The 18,617-nt window shown below is 38.8% G+C and overlaps 1 protein-coding gene across 1 annotated transcript in view; it reads left to right on the top strand.

Annotated features, from left to right (window-relative positions):
* The window catches only part of Casd1 (CAS1 domain containing 1), an 86,104-nt gene extending 78,281 nt beyond the window's left edge, over positions 1-7,823 (top strand). Inside the window, exon 17 of the mRNA XM_029558345.1 lies at positions 7,803-7,823. Within this exon, the coding sequence (XP_029414205.1) occupies positions 7,803-7,808 (6 nt within the window). The 3' untranslated portion in view covers positions 7,809-7,823. The remainder of the gene's footprint in view (positions 1-7,802) is intronic.
* The last annotated feature ends 10,794 nt before the right edge of the window (positions 7,824-18,617 follow it).

The raw sequence follows: 18,617 nt of genomic DNA on the forward strand, positions 1-18,617 counted from the left end.
CTCTTGCAAACTTAGCTAATTCTTCAATCAGTGGGTTCTAGATCTGAACAAGCCTAGGTGAGCACTTATAGGTTGACTTCATTGCCCCTGGTATGCTTCATGGATGCCAGGGATCCATAACTGCCATGAGAGAGCCAAGACTTCTCATGGGTGGTTGTCTATCCATTACTTTCCTCACAGTGCATATTTGAAGGGAGATCTAAGCAGCAGACTTCCATGATACAGAAAGAATAGCTTAAGCATGTAAAGAAAAGGAAGTAAAGTATACACAATCATTACTGTTTACAAAAGGGAAACATTTCTTTTAGTCAAAAGAAATGCCTTAAACAAAATTGAAAAGCTAATTTTAAAAAATGAATGCACCTACTTTGAAGATCCTAAAGGACTCTCAAAAAAATATTTTAAACAAAGTCTTCTCCAAGTTATAGCTGATTTCTAGTTTGTGGTTTCATAAAGTCCCTCAGTTCGTTCCCTCACTTTGGTCTCTGTTACATAACTGGTTTGACTTAGAGGGTGAAGCAAAGCAGATCCGCTCACCCTCTCTCTCCTTTCTTAACGTGCTACTCTAGGCTTTGGGTTACACCTTCCTTAAACATTTTATGAAATAAAATTATTGAGTCTGTACTATGTGGAGAAGAAATTGGATATTCAGTGCCCCATCTGTTCATGATTAATAGAAAATTCTAAGTTTTTCCTGTAGAGACACTTGACCAGATCTTAATGATCCCCTCAGCTCATCACAGTATGGTAGTATGATGGCTTTTCTGGTTAGGTTTTTAATATGCAGAGAAAAGCGTTCCCTCACCCTGCATCCCCTAGCACTTAAAGCCTAAATTTGCAATCTCAGTCAACCAAGCAAAATAGCCATATGTGGATATTATTGGCCAGAGGGGTTATACACTTTCACATTTATTCAAATAGCTTAACTTTAGCCTTACTTACTTCCATCTTAGTTTACTTATTTTTATTGCCCTTTAATATTATGATTTTTTTTTCTTGCAAGTTAGAAAAATCATCTAGTTTTTAGTTCTTTTCTACTGATTTGAGTCTTCCATGCCCTGCTTCTACCATGACAGTGACTATCTTTATTTCTTCCCTCTGAGTTCTAATATTAGGACTGTGAATAAGGACAGACCTTAGGGAACAAAAATTAAAATTGCAATGAGCCCATCATTTCCCACATGAAGCATGTGCATACTTCATTTTTTGGCAAGATGCTAGCCTTGGAAATATCAGTGGCCTATAAGAGGAGATCAGAAAGAAGACACCAGGGGATTGGTATGCCTCCCTCTCTTAGCATTCTGGTCATCTTTAAAATACCAGCAGAACTATGTGACGTTAACAGAAATAGGAATGTATACTAGTGCCAGTTCCTGCCCTCCAACTGCTTCTTTCAAGGGCAAAATCTTTCGTTATTTCTTTATGTGTTTATTTTTTATTGGGGAATATATTTAGATGGTACAAACAGTGAAAAATCTTCAAGGAAAATAGTGAAAAGTTTAATTCTCTCAGCTGCCTAGTTTTTGTGACTTCTACCATCTCCATGTAGCCACATCTACGAGCTTTTAATGTCCTTATGAATTTCTTTTGTGCGCTACAAGGAAATAGGAACATCTATTTCTTATTTTTCCTCTTTAATAGAAACCATACTAGATTTTTGCACTTTATCTCATCAATATTCCTTAAAATCTTTCCCTACCAAGGTACTATCTTTGTATCCTCTGTGTAGGTGTGTGCGTGCATGTGTGCTTGTGTGGTGATCAGAGGATGACTTTTAGGTGCCATCTACCTGTTTTTTGAGACAAGCTCTCTCAGCGGTCAGGAACTTCAGTAGGTTAGACTAGCAGACCTTCAGTCTTCCAGAGATCTGCCTGCCTCTGTCTCACATCTCACCGTCATTTATAGGCATGTACCACTGCCCAGCTTTTTGTGTTCATTCTGGGGACTGAGCTCAGGTCCTCATGAAAGTGAGAGAAGTACTTTACCATCTGAACTATCCTTTCTAGACATCCATATCATTTTTTTTTTCACCTCCCTGCTATGAATGTTAGTCACTGGCATCAGTGACATACTGTTCTAGCTTGTTTCTCCATGGCTATGACAAAATACTCTGACCAATACCAACTTGGGGAGGAAAGGGTTTATTGGGCTCACATCTCCCAGGTCACAGTTCATTAGGGAGCCCAAGATAGGAACTCAGGGCAGGAACCTGGAGGCACAAGCCATGGAGGAACTCTGCTTACTGGCTTGCTCCCCAGCCCCTGCTCAGTCTGCTTTCTTATGCAACACAGGCCTACCTCCCCAGGTAGGGGGGGTGGCACCACCCACAGTGGGCTGGGCCTTCCTACATCACTCACCAATCAAAAAATGCCCCACAGACATGGCCACAGGCTAGTCCTAAGGAAGCAATTCCCCAATTGACGCTCCCTCAACCCAGGTGTGTTAAGTTGACACTAAGGCTACCCAGCACAATTGACCCCTATTGACTATCAAAAACTTAATCAAGTAGTGACTCCAATTGCAGCTGCTGTACCAGATGTGGTTTCCTTACTCAAGCACATTAATATGTCTCCTGGTACGTGGTATACAGCTATTGATTTGGCAAATGCTTTCTTCTCCATACCAGTTCATAAGGACCACCAGAAGCAATTTGCTTTCAGCTGGCGAGGCCAACAGTATACCTTTACTGTCCTGCCTCAAGGGTATATTAACTATCCAGCATGGTGCCATAACTTGGTTCGAAGGGATCTTGATTGCCTGACTCTTCGACAAAATATCACATTGGTCCACTGTATTGATGATGTTATGCTGATTGGATCCAGTGAGCAGGAGGTAGCAGGCAGTTTGGACTTGTTGGTTAAGCATATGTGCATGAGAGGATAGGAAATAAATCCAACCAAAATTCAAGGGCCTTTTACCTCAGTGAAAGTTCTAGGAGTTCAGTGGTGTGGAGCATGCAGAGACATTCCTTCTAAGGTGAAGAATAAGTTGTTGCATTTGGCCCCTCCCTCCACCAAGAAAGAAGCTCAACGCTTGGTGGGCCTGTTTAGATTCTGGAGTCAGCACATCCCTCATTCTGGGTGTGTTACTACGACCCATATATCAAGTGACTGGGAAGGCAGCTACATTTGAGTGGGGCTGGAACAGGAAAGGACCCTTCAACAGGTCCAGGCTGCTGTACAAGTTTCTCTGCCCCTTGGGCCATATGATCCAGCAGACCCGATGGTGCTTGAGATATCAGTGGCAGATAGAGATGCTGTTTGGAGGCCCCCATAGGGGAATCACAGCGGAGGCCATTGGGATTTTGGAGTAAGGCTTTGCCTTCATCTGGCGATACTTGTTTTGTTTTTTTTTTTTTTTTTTTTTTTTTGAATGTGTAATTGAGATAAGTGTACAGTGGTTAAGTGTTGTGAACTATATGATCATATTGCATTATAAGATACAGAAGGACTAAGCATTCCTCTAAGACCTTATCACCTACTCAAGATCATTGTATGATGGGATAGTCATATCATGTTAGGTGAAATTATGACCTCTACATTGTTTTCACTTGAAAAGTAAGCATGACAGAAAGATGCTATGGGATGTCAAGTTGACAAGGGGTGGACTTGTGATGGCTAATCCTGGGTATCAACTTGACTGGATCTGGGATTAACTGAAATAAGAGAGATCTTCTTGATTGGATCATCTGAAGCTGGAAGACACACCCTAAATGTGGATGTTACCTTCTGATGGCAGCCAGTATAAAAGGACAAGGCAGAGGAGAATGCTTCCTTTTTGCTGCTTGCCTTCTTTCTCGCTGGTGAGTTCATCTTGCTGCTGTAGACTGAAGAGTAGCTGATCTTTTGGAATTCATCAGACCTTCAGTGCCAGATTGGGACTACTGAGACATCCAGTCTCATGGACTGAGTGACTACCAGATTCTCAGCCTCTCCAGTGTGGTACATCCATTGTTGGACTACTCAGACTCTATCCTGTGAGCTAATCTGATAAATTCCTATACATATATATTCATTCTACCATTTCTTTAGAGAACCATGACTGATACACATACCATCATCACCTTCACTTATTGATGGTGTTTATTCTGACCAATTAATATTAAAAACAGTACCACACTAAATATCCTTATTTATACTTCATTTTCCACTAGTAAGAGTAGATGAGTAAGAGAAGTTATCAGATGTGGAAGTACTGGGTCTTAGGGCATATGCATTTTTAATTTTAATATAGTGAGATTGCCCTCCGTAGGGACCCTAGGGATTTATACCTCCAGTACCAATGCATCCTTGCTCTCTCCCAACACTATGGAACATCCTTGCTCTTTCCCTCCAGCACGGGACATTATCCCCTCATATTTTGCCACATATTTAAAACCATTAATATTTCTATGTGAACAGTTTGCCTCTCTCTGCTGCCTGTCCTCTGTCCATTTAGGTTACTATAACAAAATGCTATAGACTGAAGACTCAAAGAATAGAAATTTATTACTCACAAGATGGAAGCTAAGAAGTTGAAGATCAAAGTACTGGCAAACCCTGTCTGTGAGCTCCTATTTCAGACATAGTTTCTTCTCCCAGAGGAAGGGGCAAGACAGGTCTCTGAAGTCTCTCTTTCAAGGTCACTAATCCCATTCATGAAGGATTCAGCTTCATAACTCCAGAAAGTCCCCAACTCCTAATACCATCACATTGGAGGGTAAATTTCAGTATATAAATTTCAGCGGGGTGTGCAGACATTTAGACCTAAGCATTCCCTTATCTACTGCTGTTTACTTATCAACTCCTAAGAATTCTTTATATATTGGGGAGATTAGCTCTTTGTCAATGATATAAAATATAACTACTTTTTCCTCAGTCTGCTTTTTATCTAGTGTTTTGTTCTGCAAGAAAATATTTTTTTAAAGAATAGTTTGTGTCAAAGTACCCTTCCCCTGTTGTTTTATGACTTTTACATTTGAATACTTTCGGAATAAATAGGATTTCCCATTCTTCTTTAATAAAGGAAGGTAATAAAGAAAAATTGATATTCTTCTACACCTTCACAATGTGTGTCAGGGATCCAATTTAATTTTCTTTCAAACTACCACTCTGTTTCCAGAGCCATTTTGTAAATAGGTTGTCTTTTCTGTAAGTGACTTCTTGCCATCCATAACATGTACCAAAATTTGTATATGAAATAATATTTTTTACATTGTATTATTAACTATTCAGGTAGCAGCTGCCTACAGTTTTAATTATAAAAGCTTCCAGTTTCCTTATCTTTATAGTATACTACGAAATGCTTCTAATACTGGTGAAAGTGCCCTTCCCTGTTGGTTTTTTTTTCCTTTTATTTACTGTATATTTTATTGAATTTTTGTGCATCTCATACATTTTAATCACATTTAACCCCCCCTCCACTATTTGCACACCCCCAATGTCCCTCTGACCAGGTTTCATGTATTCTATCTTATATGTTAAGGACTGTCAAGTTTGTGTCCCCAGATATCACTTGATGTGAGTTCATTTTGAGATATGGTCTCTCTGCAGCCAGAGTTGGCCTGGAACTTGCTATGTAGATCAGCAGGCTGGCCTCAGAGATCCACCAGCCTCTCCCTCCAGAGTTCTGGGATTAAAGGTGTGCATACCCAAGCCTGGCTCTACTACTTATTCTTAATGTTTGTTTTTGCAAATTAAATTTGGAGCTAGCTTGTTTGCTTCCAAAAATATCCTACATATATATATAATACTTTACTAAGTATATATATACTTTACTAATATAGGATAAATGATATCCTTCTGTTGTTTAATTCAAAGATGTTTTTTGCCTTTCCATTTATGCAAGATTCTTTTGTGATATTCTGTGTCATTTGGAAATTTCTACTCATATAAAACTTTTGTAGGCAAGTTCATCCTAGGTTTTTCTTTTTTTGGCTCCTATTTAACATGAAGACTTTTCTATCATTGTATCTTCTAACTAGTAATTATGTATAGTGTTATTTTATATTAAATCTATATTTAATTATACTAGTTTTTCAAAATATTTTAATTCATTTGTAGTTGTTTAGTTGACCCTTGGATTTTTATATAACTATCATCTTTAAATACTGAGAGCTTAGCCAGCTTCTTTTATGCTGCTTCTAATGTCTTTGTGCTGTCAGAGTATAATGCTAATTTCTTGTTGTCATAGCATAATGCTTCAAGTGTAATCAGGTTTGTCAAAATGTCTCTGGTAGTCCATGTTACTGACAGCACAGATCCTACTAAGCAAGCACCCATCTAATGTTCTATATTAGCATATTAGGTTCTTTTTGTCAAAATGGGAGTTGAAATGTTTGTTGGCTAGCTTTTCAGCATCTATGGAGTTGATCATTTCATCTTAATTTGTAGGTTAATTAATATAATGAATTATAATAGATTTATTTTTAATTGGCTTTGTATCTTTTCCCATGCTTTCTGGCCATCTGTGTCCATCTGTGTTTAGTGAAATGTGTATTCAAGCTCCTTACTTGTTTTTGCATTGGTTTGTTTGGACTTTCTTGCTGTTTTTGAGTTGTAGGAGTTCTTTTTTTCTTTAAGGCAAAATATTTATTTTTTTATTTTTTTAATTGAGCTTTTTAAATGTCATACAACATTTCCCACTCAAATCCAGACTCCCTTCCCCCATCCATGCCTCCCCCATCTGCCCAACGAACCCTATGCACTCTGTCACACATGCCGAGTCCTATTCATTCAGGTGTTTTTACCCAAGTGTCCTTCAGTGTAAATGCATCCACCGGAGTCTAGTCAGCCCATCCAGTGGTAGTATGTAAATCATACTCTCCCTCATCCAGCAGCAATTAGTCTCAAATAGTTCTCAGTCTAGTGCTGGCCTGCCAGCTATTTTTCACCTCCCCTTTAGGCCCTTTTTCTTTGAGCTGACATGAGTCCCACACTTGAGACACTGCTGCCACAGGCTCACATGAGCAAGCCTTGAATGGCATGGATGCCTCCATCTCCCTGTAATCATGAACCAGCCCTGGCTCTTACAATCTTTCTGCCTCCTTTTCTGCAATGATCCCTGAGCCATGGGTGGGTGAGGTTCTGTACAGGAGTCCCATCCTACTGAGTTGTAGGAGTTCTTTTCACAAGGCAGTAAAACCTTAACCAGATCCAGGATTTGCAAGTACTTTTTTCCCCATGCTGCAGACTTTCTTTTTAGTCTCTGGATGATGATTTTTGATAAATGAAGGTTTTTCACTCATAATGAAGTCAATTTTTCTAGATTTCTGAGTTTACTGTTTTAGTCGAAGCCTTTGATTCATTTTGAATTATTTTTAATATGGATTTTATTGGCATATATTAATTGTACATGGTGACAGATTTTGTAAAGACATTTTCATTCAAGTATATCATATACTTTGACCACATTCCTCCCCCACTCTTCCTTTCTTTCCCTTCCCCCTCCCATTATTCCCATTTATTTCTCCCCCACTCATTTCTATCTGTATGTCCTATATACATATGTAATTTAAAGTATCTATATAAAATCCAGGATCTACAAACAAGAGAAAACATGCCATAATTGTCATTCTGAGTCTGACTTATTATATGATAAGTATTATTATATAAGTATTATTAATATATATATTATTATATGATAATTTTCAGTTATATCCCTTTTCTTGCCAACAATGTAATAGCTCTCCTTTATGGCTGAAGAAAACTCTATTACGTATATATGTGTACTGCATTTTTTTTAACCCATTCATCTGTGAATTTTTTTTAGTATGGTACAAGACTCTAATCTCTTCTCCTTTCTGTCTTTTTCTTCTTTTTCAGTGCTGAAGATTGAACTCAGGTCCTCACATAGGGTAGGCAAGCACTCTTACCACTGAAGTACATCCCTATCCCTTTTTCAAATTTTTATTCTGGGACAAAGTCTTGCTAAGTTTCCAGGCTGGCCTCAAACTTATGTTCTCCCTGCCTCCATCTTCCAAGTGCCTAGAACTGTATATGTGATTACACCATACTGACCTTTAAGCACATTCTTTTTGCATGTGGCTATCTAATCTTCCTAACATCAGTTGTTATGGGCTTCTTTTCACCACTAAATGGTCTTTGAACCCTTGTACAAAAAAATCAGTTGATTGGAGGAAGAGGGCTGGTGTGTAGTGGGTAAGAGAAGATAATGGGTGTCTGTGGGGAGGTATAATCAAGGTACATTACATAAACTATCTAAATGTCAAATTGTAGCCCACTGTTTTGTACAGCAAATACATACTAATAAAAAAACCAATTGACGATTTTCTATATTTTGTGTCTGAAGGAAATCATGTAGAACATATATTTCGATCATTTTAAAAATCCATCTGCCAGGACTGGGGGTGTATTATAGCTTAATGATAAGAGTGCTTGCCTAGTATGCACAAAGCCCTGGGTTCGATCCTCAGTAGCTCATAAATGAGGCATAGTGCAACCTGCAATCCCAGCACTGGGGAGGTAGGGGTAGGAGAGCAGAAGTTCAAGGTCATAGCAAGCTGAAGGCCAGAATGGGACATACTAGACTCTCCTTTAAAAAATCTGTCTGTCAATCTGTCTTTTGAGTGGAATTTTTAAACTCATTTACTTTAAAAGCAATTTGCTAATAAGAAAGGACTTACTTCAGTCACTTGTTATTTTCTCTATATCAAAGTTTTTTGGTTCCTCATTTCCTCATTCCTGCCTTAGTTTTTGTTTTTTTGTTTTGTTTTGTTTCATTGAAAAGTTTGAGGCCCCTCCCATTTCCTTCTGTGTTCATTCTATAGATATTTTCCTTTTTGGTTAGTACAGATTCACATTTAACACACCAAATCAATCTCTCTCTCTCTCTCTCTCTCTCTCTCTCTCTCTCTCTCTCTCTCATCTCTCTCTCTCTCCTCTATTTTTGCTATGCTGAAGTTTAAACTCAGTGCTTCATGCATGTTAGAAAAGCACTCTACCAGTAACACCCTGTCACTTAAATTTGAATTGGCATCAACCTAACAGCATTGAAACATTCTCCTCCTATGAAGCTCTGCCTTCTTTTATGTTATTGATGTCATAATTTAAATTCTTATACACTATGTGCTTGTGGTCAGTAGTTTTCATCCTCAACTTAATGGATTCAAAATTACCCAAGAGACAAACCTGTGAGGGCTTGTCCTGAGAAGTTTAACCGAGGGCGGGAGCATACCCTGAACGTGAGTTGCTTCATTCCATGGGGGAACCATGATTGAATGGAAAGAGAAGGTGGAAGGAGAACCAGCCATCACCGCTCTCTTCTTGACTGTGGCTGCAGTGTGACCAGTGGCCTCACACTCCTGCTGCCAAGACTTCCCTGCCATGATGAACTGTACTCTAATCCATGAGCCAAAATGAGGCTTCGTAAGTAGCTTTTGTCACAGCAATGAGAAAAGTAACTGACACAGTTCTCAATAGTATGAATTACTAATTTTTCCTTTAAATCATTTATCTTTAAATCTTTGACTACAAGCCAAAATTACAGTAGTTCTGGCTCTCATATTTACCCATTATGGTGGAACTGGCTTTTATGTTAACACAAGTTATGTACCTTCACTGAAGATAATTCTTCATGTGGCTTCAAGTTACTGTTGAGTATCCGTTTTTATCTAAAGGACTCTCTTTAGCATCTCTTGTCAGTCAAGTCTAATGATAATAAATTCCTTTAACTTTTGCTGCAAATATCTTAATTTCTCTCCATTGTTTAAAGGATAATTTTGCCAAACACAGAACTTTCAATTAACAGGTTTTGTCTTTTCAGGTTGGAATAATTATGAGGAATCTGATGGAGAAAGCTTACATTGCTTGGATCTGATTTCTAGTAGACATTTAAACTTTTAAGGATGTTACTAGTGAGGGCTTAAAGAATAAATAGATTATTATTTTAAACTATAGGAAGCGATGTCCTTTTAATGGCCAGTGTGATGTCCTCCATGCCTCTCCCTTCAAGTGTCTCTAGTGTAAATTCTGTATTGGGGTGTGAGAGAAAGCAGACTACTCAAACATTTAAGATGCCTCCAAATTGGGAGGAGCTCAACCAACAAGGCCCATCTAAACCTGGTGTGGAACATAAGATTCTGTATTTGAAGACTGTTGTCCTGTTTGGAAAGGCATTTGGGAACCTTGACAGAGATTTTTGTGTATTTGCATGTGGGAAGAATTCAATAATTATGGCCAATGTACTGACTATGGTAAACTGACTGCATCAATGATGCCATGAACAGCGTTCTCATAGTCTTCATCTGCCCTATAATCTATATCCCTGACCCACTCTGCTTTAAAGCTTGGCTGACTTAGTTTGGTCTAACATTAGCAAATGTGTCACAAAGAGTGGTTTGAGAGATGTACATTTTATGTATATCTTTTGTATAGCTGAGTTATTCTCATCTCTGCCATGTTATAAGAACATGTCCCTGCCAGCCTAATTCAGACAGACATCTCAGTTGAGGTTGCTCTGGAGCAGCCAATAGCTGACATTTAATAGTCAGCTAACCCAAGGCATATGAGCAGAGCCCAGAAGAATTTTCTAATTAAACACAGCCTAAATAATTGTCCCCCAAAGAGCTAAATAAATAAATAAATATTATTTGAAGCCACCAAGTTTCAGAGTGGCTTGTTACACATCTCAATTTTTAGCAGCAGTAGATAAATGACCCATGAAGAAATATGCTACACAGCATAATCTATTTGAAGATACCCTCACTTCTGCCTCCTTTTTTGATTTTAAATACTTGGAATTTCTCACAAAGTAGACTCTACAAACTTGTGAGTCATTCTGATGCAGTGAGAGAAGGTAATGGATTTGATTATTTTGTTAGGAAATATCTAAAAATATAATCCATGGCTATGATCTATCAAATGGGGCACCAATATGCTGTTAGGTCTCAGTGGGAACTGCATGCACAATGAACAAAGAACTCTTCTATCTTGATCGTCATAGTCTGTTTGGTCTGTAACATTCAGATATCTGAACACAAAAGGAAGAGATTTATTTTGAATTTCTAATAATTTTCATAGATTATAAAGAGAAATTACCAGAGATAAATTGGGTCGTAACTCTTATTTACTTTTGTAATGTGTTAACTGCTCTTTAGGTATGTGTAAAATAGCCCATGTTACATATTCACCTTAAGCAAAACCCCTGGATTTCATTATCTTTATCCACGGTAGAACCTTTGAACAGTGTTCTCTGACCTAGACATCACTAAGCATTAGCATACATGGCTAGCTAATGTTTGACCATCTATCGTAGCCCTTAAAATTTGCTTCATAAGATTGTCACAGACTTATAAACACAGAAATTTGGTAGATGGCATTGAAAACTCCCAAGATGGCACATTTACCCTGTCCTTTGCCCTAAAAAGAGTTGACCTTTGTAACAAGAAAAAAAAAAGGTGCCCCAAAGTAATCTTGATGTTATCCTTGATGCCTATTCAAAAACTCAAAGAATAAAAAAGTACACTTACAAGCTTAGACTATAATTCTGGAGGTCATTCGATTCCTCCTTTTCCTGTATTTCCTTTATAGAGTTCATCAGCAAATTCTATGTTTAAAAAAGTTCCCAAAGACTAACATTTCCATTCCTGTGTGTCCTGAGAGCAGCAGTTGCTCTTCATATTAACTTCTTTCTTGTCTTCTCATCCATTCTTTGTATTTTGGTTACCATGTCATTTTAATTATTTTTTAAAAATTGTATTCTGTGTGTGCACTTGTGCATGTGTCTGTGTGCACATGGCGTAACTGTGGAGGTCAGGGGGTAACTAGCAGGAATTGTATCTTTCTACTGTGTGGGTACCAGGAATTGAACTCAGGTCATAAAGCTTGGCAGGAGGTGCCTGAGATACTTCACCAAACCCCCATTTTATTTTTAATAATTTTATTTGTGAGGCAATTTTAGAGTTGCAAAAATCTTTAATACAGTACAACCATTCCCCCCGCACTCAGATTTACCACATACCAGCCTTCGCCACACTTGCTTTATCATTTCTGAACTGCACTCATCCACTTTGAGTTTATTTTCTAAGGTAGCTGAGAACAGGTTGCAGACATTTCACTTTCCCTCTAAATCTGTTAATGTAAACACTCAAAAATAGGCATGCTATTATCTATGTTTAGTCATCAAAATCAGAACTTTATCATTAATAGAATCCTATTATCTGGTTGGTAGGCCTTATTTAAATTTCATAAATTGTTTCAATAAGGTACTTTTTCTGATACAGAATTCAATTGGAGATCATACATGGCCTATGGTTAATATTTCCTTAGTTTTCGTTACTCTGAAGTTCTTCAGTCTTGAAAACATGAGCTCCATAGTTTTGAAGGACAATACTGGTTATTTTATAGCATGTCATTCATTTCGTATTATCAGATTTCCTCTTGCTTAGTCTTAGGCAGATGTCTTTGGCAGGCCTACTACAGAAATGATTATTATGTTTTAGGACATCCTATCATAAGCAGATGTTACTGTTCTGTCACATTGTTGCTCATGTTAACTTTTAATAAACACTTGGTTAAAGGAGTGTTTCTCAGACTTCTTCACAGTGAAGGTGTTCTCTTTGAACTTGCTAAACGTTCAACAGTGATCACCCAAAACATACTTTGCACACCCATGTTCACTGCAATATTATTCACAACAGCTATAAGAAGGAAGTAACCCATATGTTCACAGACAGAGGAATGGATGAGATGCAGCTACTGGAGTAGTACACTGTCTTTAAAAATACTGCCACATATTGAAACATGTATGCACACACAGACATGATGCTAAATGAAATAAGCCAATTATAAGTGGAGAGGTATTTGAGATTCTACACATACGAAGGCTCTGAAATGATAAAAGTAGAAAGTTAACTACCCAGGGAATGGGGAAAACAATTAGCATTTATAGGAAGGAAGTGTCAGTTTTTCAAGATGAAACATTCTAGAGATGGCTGTACAACAATGTGGATATGAAACTACCTGCTGGAATGGCAATGTCGATTTTAGACTGGCTACAACAGGGTCAGCCAGATGGTTTGGAGGGTAAAAGTGCTTGCTGAGCAAGCCTGACAACCTGAGTTCCAGAACCCACAGGGAAGGAGAGAACTGACATCTGAAACTTGTCTTCTGACCTCCATGTGGGCACAGTATGGCACACATGCACATCACCACACACATCACACACACACCACCACACACATCACACACACACACACACACAAATATTAAATAAAATAAAAGACAACCGAATGCTATGGAAGAAAAAAGACAAAAATGCTCATCCTAAGAATATTATGCAAAGAAATACTCAAGGCAAGGATGTAGCTCAATGTTAGTGCTTGCCCATGTGCTCAAGGCCCTGGAGTTGATCCTAAGCACCACACACGCGCGCACGCGCACACACACACACACACACACACACACACACACACATATACACACGCACATATGTTTGCCTGAGAGAGAGAGAGTGAGAGAGAGAGAGAGAGAGGCAGAGAGAGACAGAGATTTCAATAAATATTCCCTGAAACAAGTACCAATAATGAATATTATTTTCTCATTTTATCAACCCAACTTGCCTGAGAGAGAGAGAGTGAGAGAGAGAGAGAGAGAGGCAGAGAGAGACAGAGATTTCAATAAATATTCCCTGAAACAAGTACCAATAATGAATATTATTTTCTCATTTTATCAACCCAACTTTGCATAGTTTAAATGTAAAATGGTATTACTGATACCATCTAGGGAATGCAGAAATGGGTTCGTTTTCTTTGCTGATTAAGTAAAAGGCAAGACAAGTTTGAAAGTCAAGCAAAGTCAATTTATTCAAAGAGCACACTTTTATTAATTAAAAAAAAGAAAATCCTCAGGGTGGGCAAGCTGCAAATCTCAGTAGCTGCCTGGAGGAGGAGAATGGAGGAGAGAAGGAGGAAAGCCAAGTTGTTTGAGTTAAGCTGGCACAGGCGTCAGGCCCGTGGCTGACAAGCTGCCACATGAAGGGGAAGGGAGCTTTAGAGGAGTAAGGAAGCCCAAAGCACCAGAGGAAGCATACCTAGGCCCTGGCCAACAAAGAGACAAAATGGAAATAGTTACACCTTCTGGCTCAGGACTCATAAAGTCGGACAGACCCAGCTAAATCACACAGTAGCCCATATAGACTGCCAGGACGTGGAAATCTGGGACAGAAATGTACATGATCTCATTAAAAGGATAACTATTCCACCTACTCTTTAGCATGGCTTAAGGGGAGTCCACCTTCTTAGGGGTGGTCCTGCCTTCCTGAAGGTGGGAAGGCAGGTGATTGACCCAAACAATGGATTCATTTGTCCCAACCAATGGACTCCAACCAATGGACTCCACTTAGGCCAGAGAGAGATTTCATCCTCTTGATCAGAAGGAACTAGTTTTCATTTGCCACCTCCATGTATCCTATTCACCTGGAGGAATAAAACAACACACTTTGGCTGAACAAAATCTGGGGAAATTTCATACTGAGAACAAGTTTTTCATAAGCCCCCACTGCTTTAATGACTACTTATGCCATAACTCACCAATTATACCATAAGTCCAGATTTTTCTTCTGAACTTTAAACTCATATACTCACTTGCCTGGTTTTCTTGGTGTTCTCAAGATAAACTGAAGTCTACCATGCATAAATCAGAAATCACAGCCATTTTCTTAATCCTGCTTGTCATCCTGCATCATCTGTTAGCAAGGTTAGCACCGATATTTGACCAAGACAAACTAAGACAAACCAAGAGCATTTCCAAAACACTGGTATACAGTATACTACGCTAGTATACCTACAGCTGCTGCCCTTTAGCTCCTAAATAGCTCTTCAATCCCTCAGTCTGCTCCTAGACAAAGCTATAGCTTCTCTAATTGTATGTTTAACAGCCTTACTGGTCTATCCATCCACACCCTCTCTGCCTACTCTTTTCCATACTATAGTTTGATTACTTGTATAGAAACGTAAAATATGGCATCATCATCTTTCATTCTTAAAATTCTTCAGATTTCATTTTATTTTTCCCCTTAAATTCATAAAGGCTTGATCCTAACAATCTCTTGGGTAGTCTCCCAAACTCCAAAACCCCTGGAGTTCACAGGGGTTCACACCCTGGGTCACACTTTGTCTCTGACAGAACCCAGTGCCCACTAGTATGTCTTTTGCTTAAAGGACTTAGATACACTTGCCCGTCTGCTTCAGACACTTTTTATCCCTCCTCTTTATCACAGGCCACCATGCTGTGATCTTTTGTATGGAAGTGGCACTTTCATTGCTGAGCAGATATGCCTAGGTAAGCATGCTTCATAGAACCAGTTACTTTCTCTCACAGCAGTTATCACAGATGCAGTTTGACCTTTATGTGTATGACTGCTTGATTAGCATCTGTCTTTCCTACTAGAATGTAAACAGGACGAGGAGTGTCTGTGTGTGTCTGTGTCTCGTCTAGGTCATAACTGTATCCTTAGAACACTACCTGACTCATATGAACCACTCAATAAACAAGCAAATGGTAAGAGTGTTCCACAGACGTTTCACACACAACACATTCCTCTTAGGATGGCTTTTCCAAGGGTTTCCATCGATCCTCTCCATTAGGAATGGTCAAGACATGAAAAGTGCATAGCTTAAGTCATGGATTGTGAGTCCCAAATCTCATCTGCTTACTATATCTGTATTTGAAGGTACTGACAGGTACTTTCTAATTGTCTTTGAATTATTACCTTAGCCTCAAAAATCAGCCTCAACATTTTTATCTAGCACACTTTGTTGACATCAGGAGAGACTTACAGATGTGAAATTTTTAATGAGCATCCTAACCTAAATGTTTAGGAGATTTTAGTTTCATTACTTCATGGATGCCTCTAACCTCACTGCCCAACTCCACTACCTATGCTGTCTCTGGTGTCCAAAGAACAGGTGATAGGGTCAGAAACAAAAACAAAGTTTGGTGGGAATCAGCCTTAGAATGGTCAGTGTTTTCATGGTCCTTTAGTCAACTCTAGGGAGCTAGGCACAGGACCTGGGAAACTATGTCAAATCTCACAACTTCAAGGTTCATCATTGAACCCAGAGCTTTCTTCAAAGAGAATTAGTTATATTGGTAACTATACTTTGGAGGACAGAAAAAACACATACCTTTTGGGGCCTATCTGGGTATCAAATCTCTGAAAATGTAGAACACTACAGTTACAGGACAATTTACTGTAGTCAATGCTGGTGTTTTAAATTTACTTTTAGGACTCCATACAGTCTTTTTCTCACTACAAAGATGCATAGGAATCTTCAGCATAAAGCAGAATACCCAATTTTTTAAAAAGTCATAAAATAAAGAACATTAGAGCAGTAGCAATCAAGAGTAAATTATTTAGACTGTTTTTCCCAATCAAAGTATTATGTTAGGGGCTGGCAAGATGGCTCAGTGGTTAAGAGCACTGACTGCTCTTGTAGAGGACCCAGGTTCAGTTCTCAACAACCACACAGTGGCTAACAACTGTCAGTAACTCCAATTTCAGGGGATCTGATGTCCTCTTCTAACCTCTGTAGGCACTGCAAGACACACAGGTGCACTTACATACATGCAAGCAATACACCCATACATATACAATAATAATAATAATAATAATAATAATAGTAACTATTTTAAAAATATTATGTCAGAGGGAAAAATCACTTTTTCAGGGGGATTTTTAGAGATTAAGGCTATTGCTAGCAGCCCGTGAGATTCTGACCAACGATCAGTTCAAAGACCAATTTTAACTCCAGTTGCATTTATCAATTCTCACAACAATTATTTGCCAGAACAAATGAGTAATTTTTCTGACTCATGGTCCCAATTCTTCATCAGTTATATCTTACCACAGTCCTGTTCACTCAGTGACTAGAACAGTTTGATTTTACCTGGCAGGGGCAACAGTTTGTTTCTGGGCCAGTCTCCTCCCTCTAGAGCCTGGACAATCATTCCTTCTGACATAATATGCCTACAATCTCCAGCTGGTCACTCCTGGGGAATAGCAAGTGGCAATGTACTAGTTGTCTTAAAAGAGTAAGAGATCTATCTTTGAGAAACACAAGAGCTGGGCATGTCACTGCTAGCTCTTGAGAGGCTGAAGTAAGAGGACTGTGAGTTCCAGGCCATTGATCCAAAAAACTTAAAGAAAAAGGAAATGAAACAGAACCAACATACTCTGCACTTTCTGCTAAGTCCCAGGAAAAACTGAGGAGGGCAGGGAAGGGTTCCACTACCAACTACGTGATAATGTATTCTTTCTAGATGGAAGATAATTTACCATACACAATAAAAAGAGGGAATCCTGTGGATTTTGAAATGTGACTTAAGCTAGATAGAATTTGTGCATCCTTTAACTACCAGGTAACCCAGAAACTGGCTGAGGATAGAGAAACACAAAAGTTTTACATCTGGTTCAATCAGCAGTAAAGCTACTAGGTCTGTAACTACAGCCACATGGGCTCTTGGCTCATACCTTATCAGCTTAGTCAACTAGAAAAGACGGATCTTAGCCGGGTGTAGTAGAGCATGCCTTTAAGCCCAGCACTGGGGAGGCAGAGGCAGGCAGAGCTCTGTGAGATCAAGGCCAGCCTGGTTTCCACAGCAAGTTCCAGGCTAGCTGGCACTACAAGGAGACCGTGCCTCAAAAAAACAAAAACAAATTTCTGCCCTGCCCCTCCCCCAAAACAAAATAAAAACCAAACAAAAAGTTATGGATCTTCCCAATTTGAAAATAACCTCAGAGAGCACTGACTGACTTACCTTGTGTCACATGACCATCTCATGGATTCAGGGGAACAGAACACTATGACTCAGTTGGATCAAGTGTTTATTCTGAGCTAATTCTTGAGAATAAGGAAGAGTTCATGCAGAATATTTACCATGAAGAGAAGTATGTCCTCAAATGGCAGGTATCCTTTTTCCAAAGGAAATGAAAACCGGTTGCCAGACAAAATGTCAGCTACACAGCTAACCTGAACACTGGTAGCTGTCTTAATATCTATAGATGCAGGATCTGGGGGGTTAATGTTTGAAAGGGAAAACAAGCTGTTTGGAAAATATTTGCATGAACTTACCTGTCTTTGCTAGAACTTACCTCCATTACTAATGTTAAAATTTTACATGTCTCCTATAAGAACATATAATTTTTTTTTAAAAAAAACGCTGCTAGATGACAGACATGATGGCCCAACAGCGTCTAAGACCCAGGACAACACTGGATGGGGACACTGCTAAGCTTTAACATGAGTTACCACAACAAACACTGTCCGGCTAGTTTATTGCCCTATTAGCCACTGTTTGCTCTGTGTTAACAGTTCTTGTCTTGCAAACATCTAATTAAGAAGCCAGGCATACACACCATAAGCTGGCTGTGATAGGTTCACCATCCAAAAACACTATGCTTCCGCTAAAGCACTCCATGAAATAGGATATACAAACAACAGGCTCTACTGTCTGCAGGAATTAAGGCATTATTATATGGGTTACTCACCGGGAACACAGTTTATAAATTCATAAGAAGCACTTAACAAAATCCCATTGAATGATTCTGCTCCTTGCAACTAAAAGATTTCTACTAAAGAGGCAATCAAATACTTTTCTGAAGAAAATTTTACCAGATAC

This window comes from Nannospalax galili, unplaced genomic scaffold (assembly GCF_000622305.1).
Source record: "Nannospalax galili isolate Female #2095 unplaced genomic scaffold, S.galili_v1.0 scaffold85, whole genome shotgun sequence".
NCBI lineage: Eukaryota > Metazoa > Chordata > Mammalia > Rodentia > Spalacidae > Nannospalax > Nannospalax galili.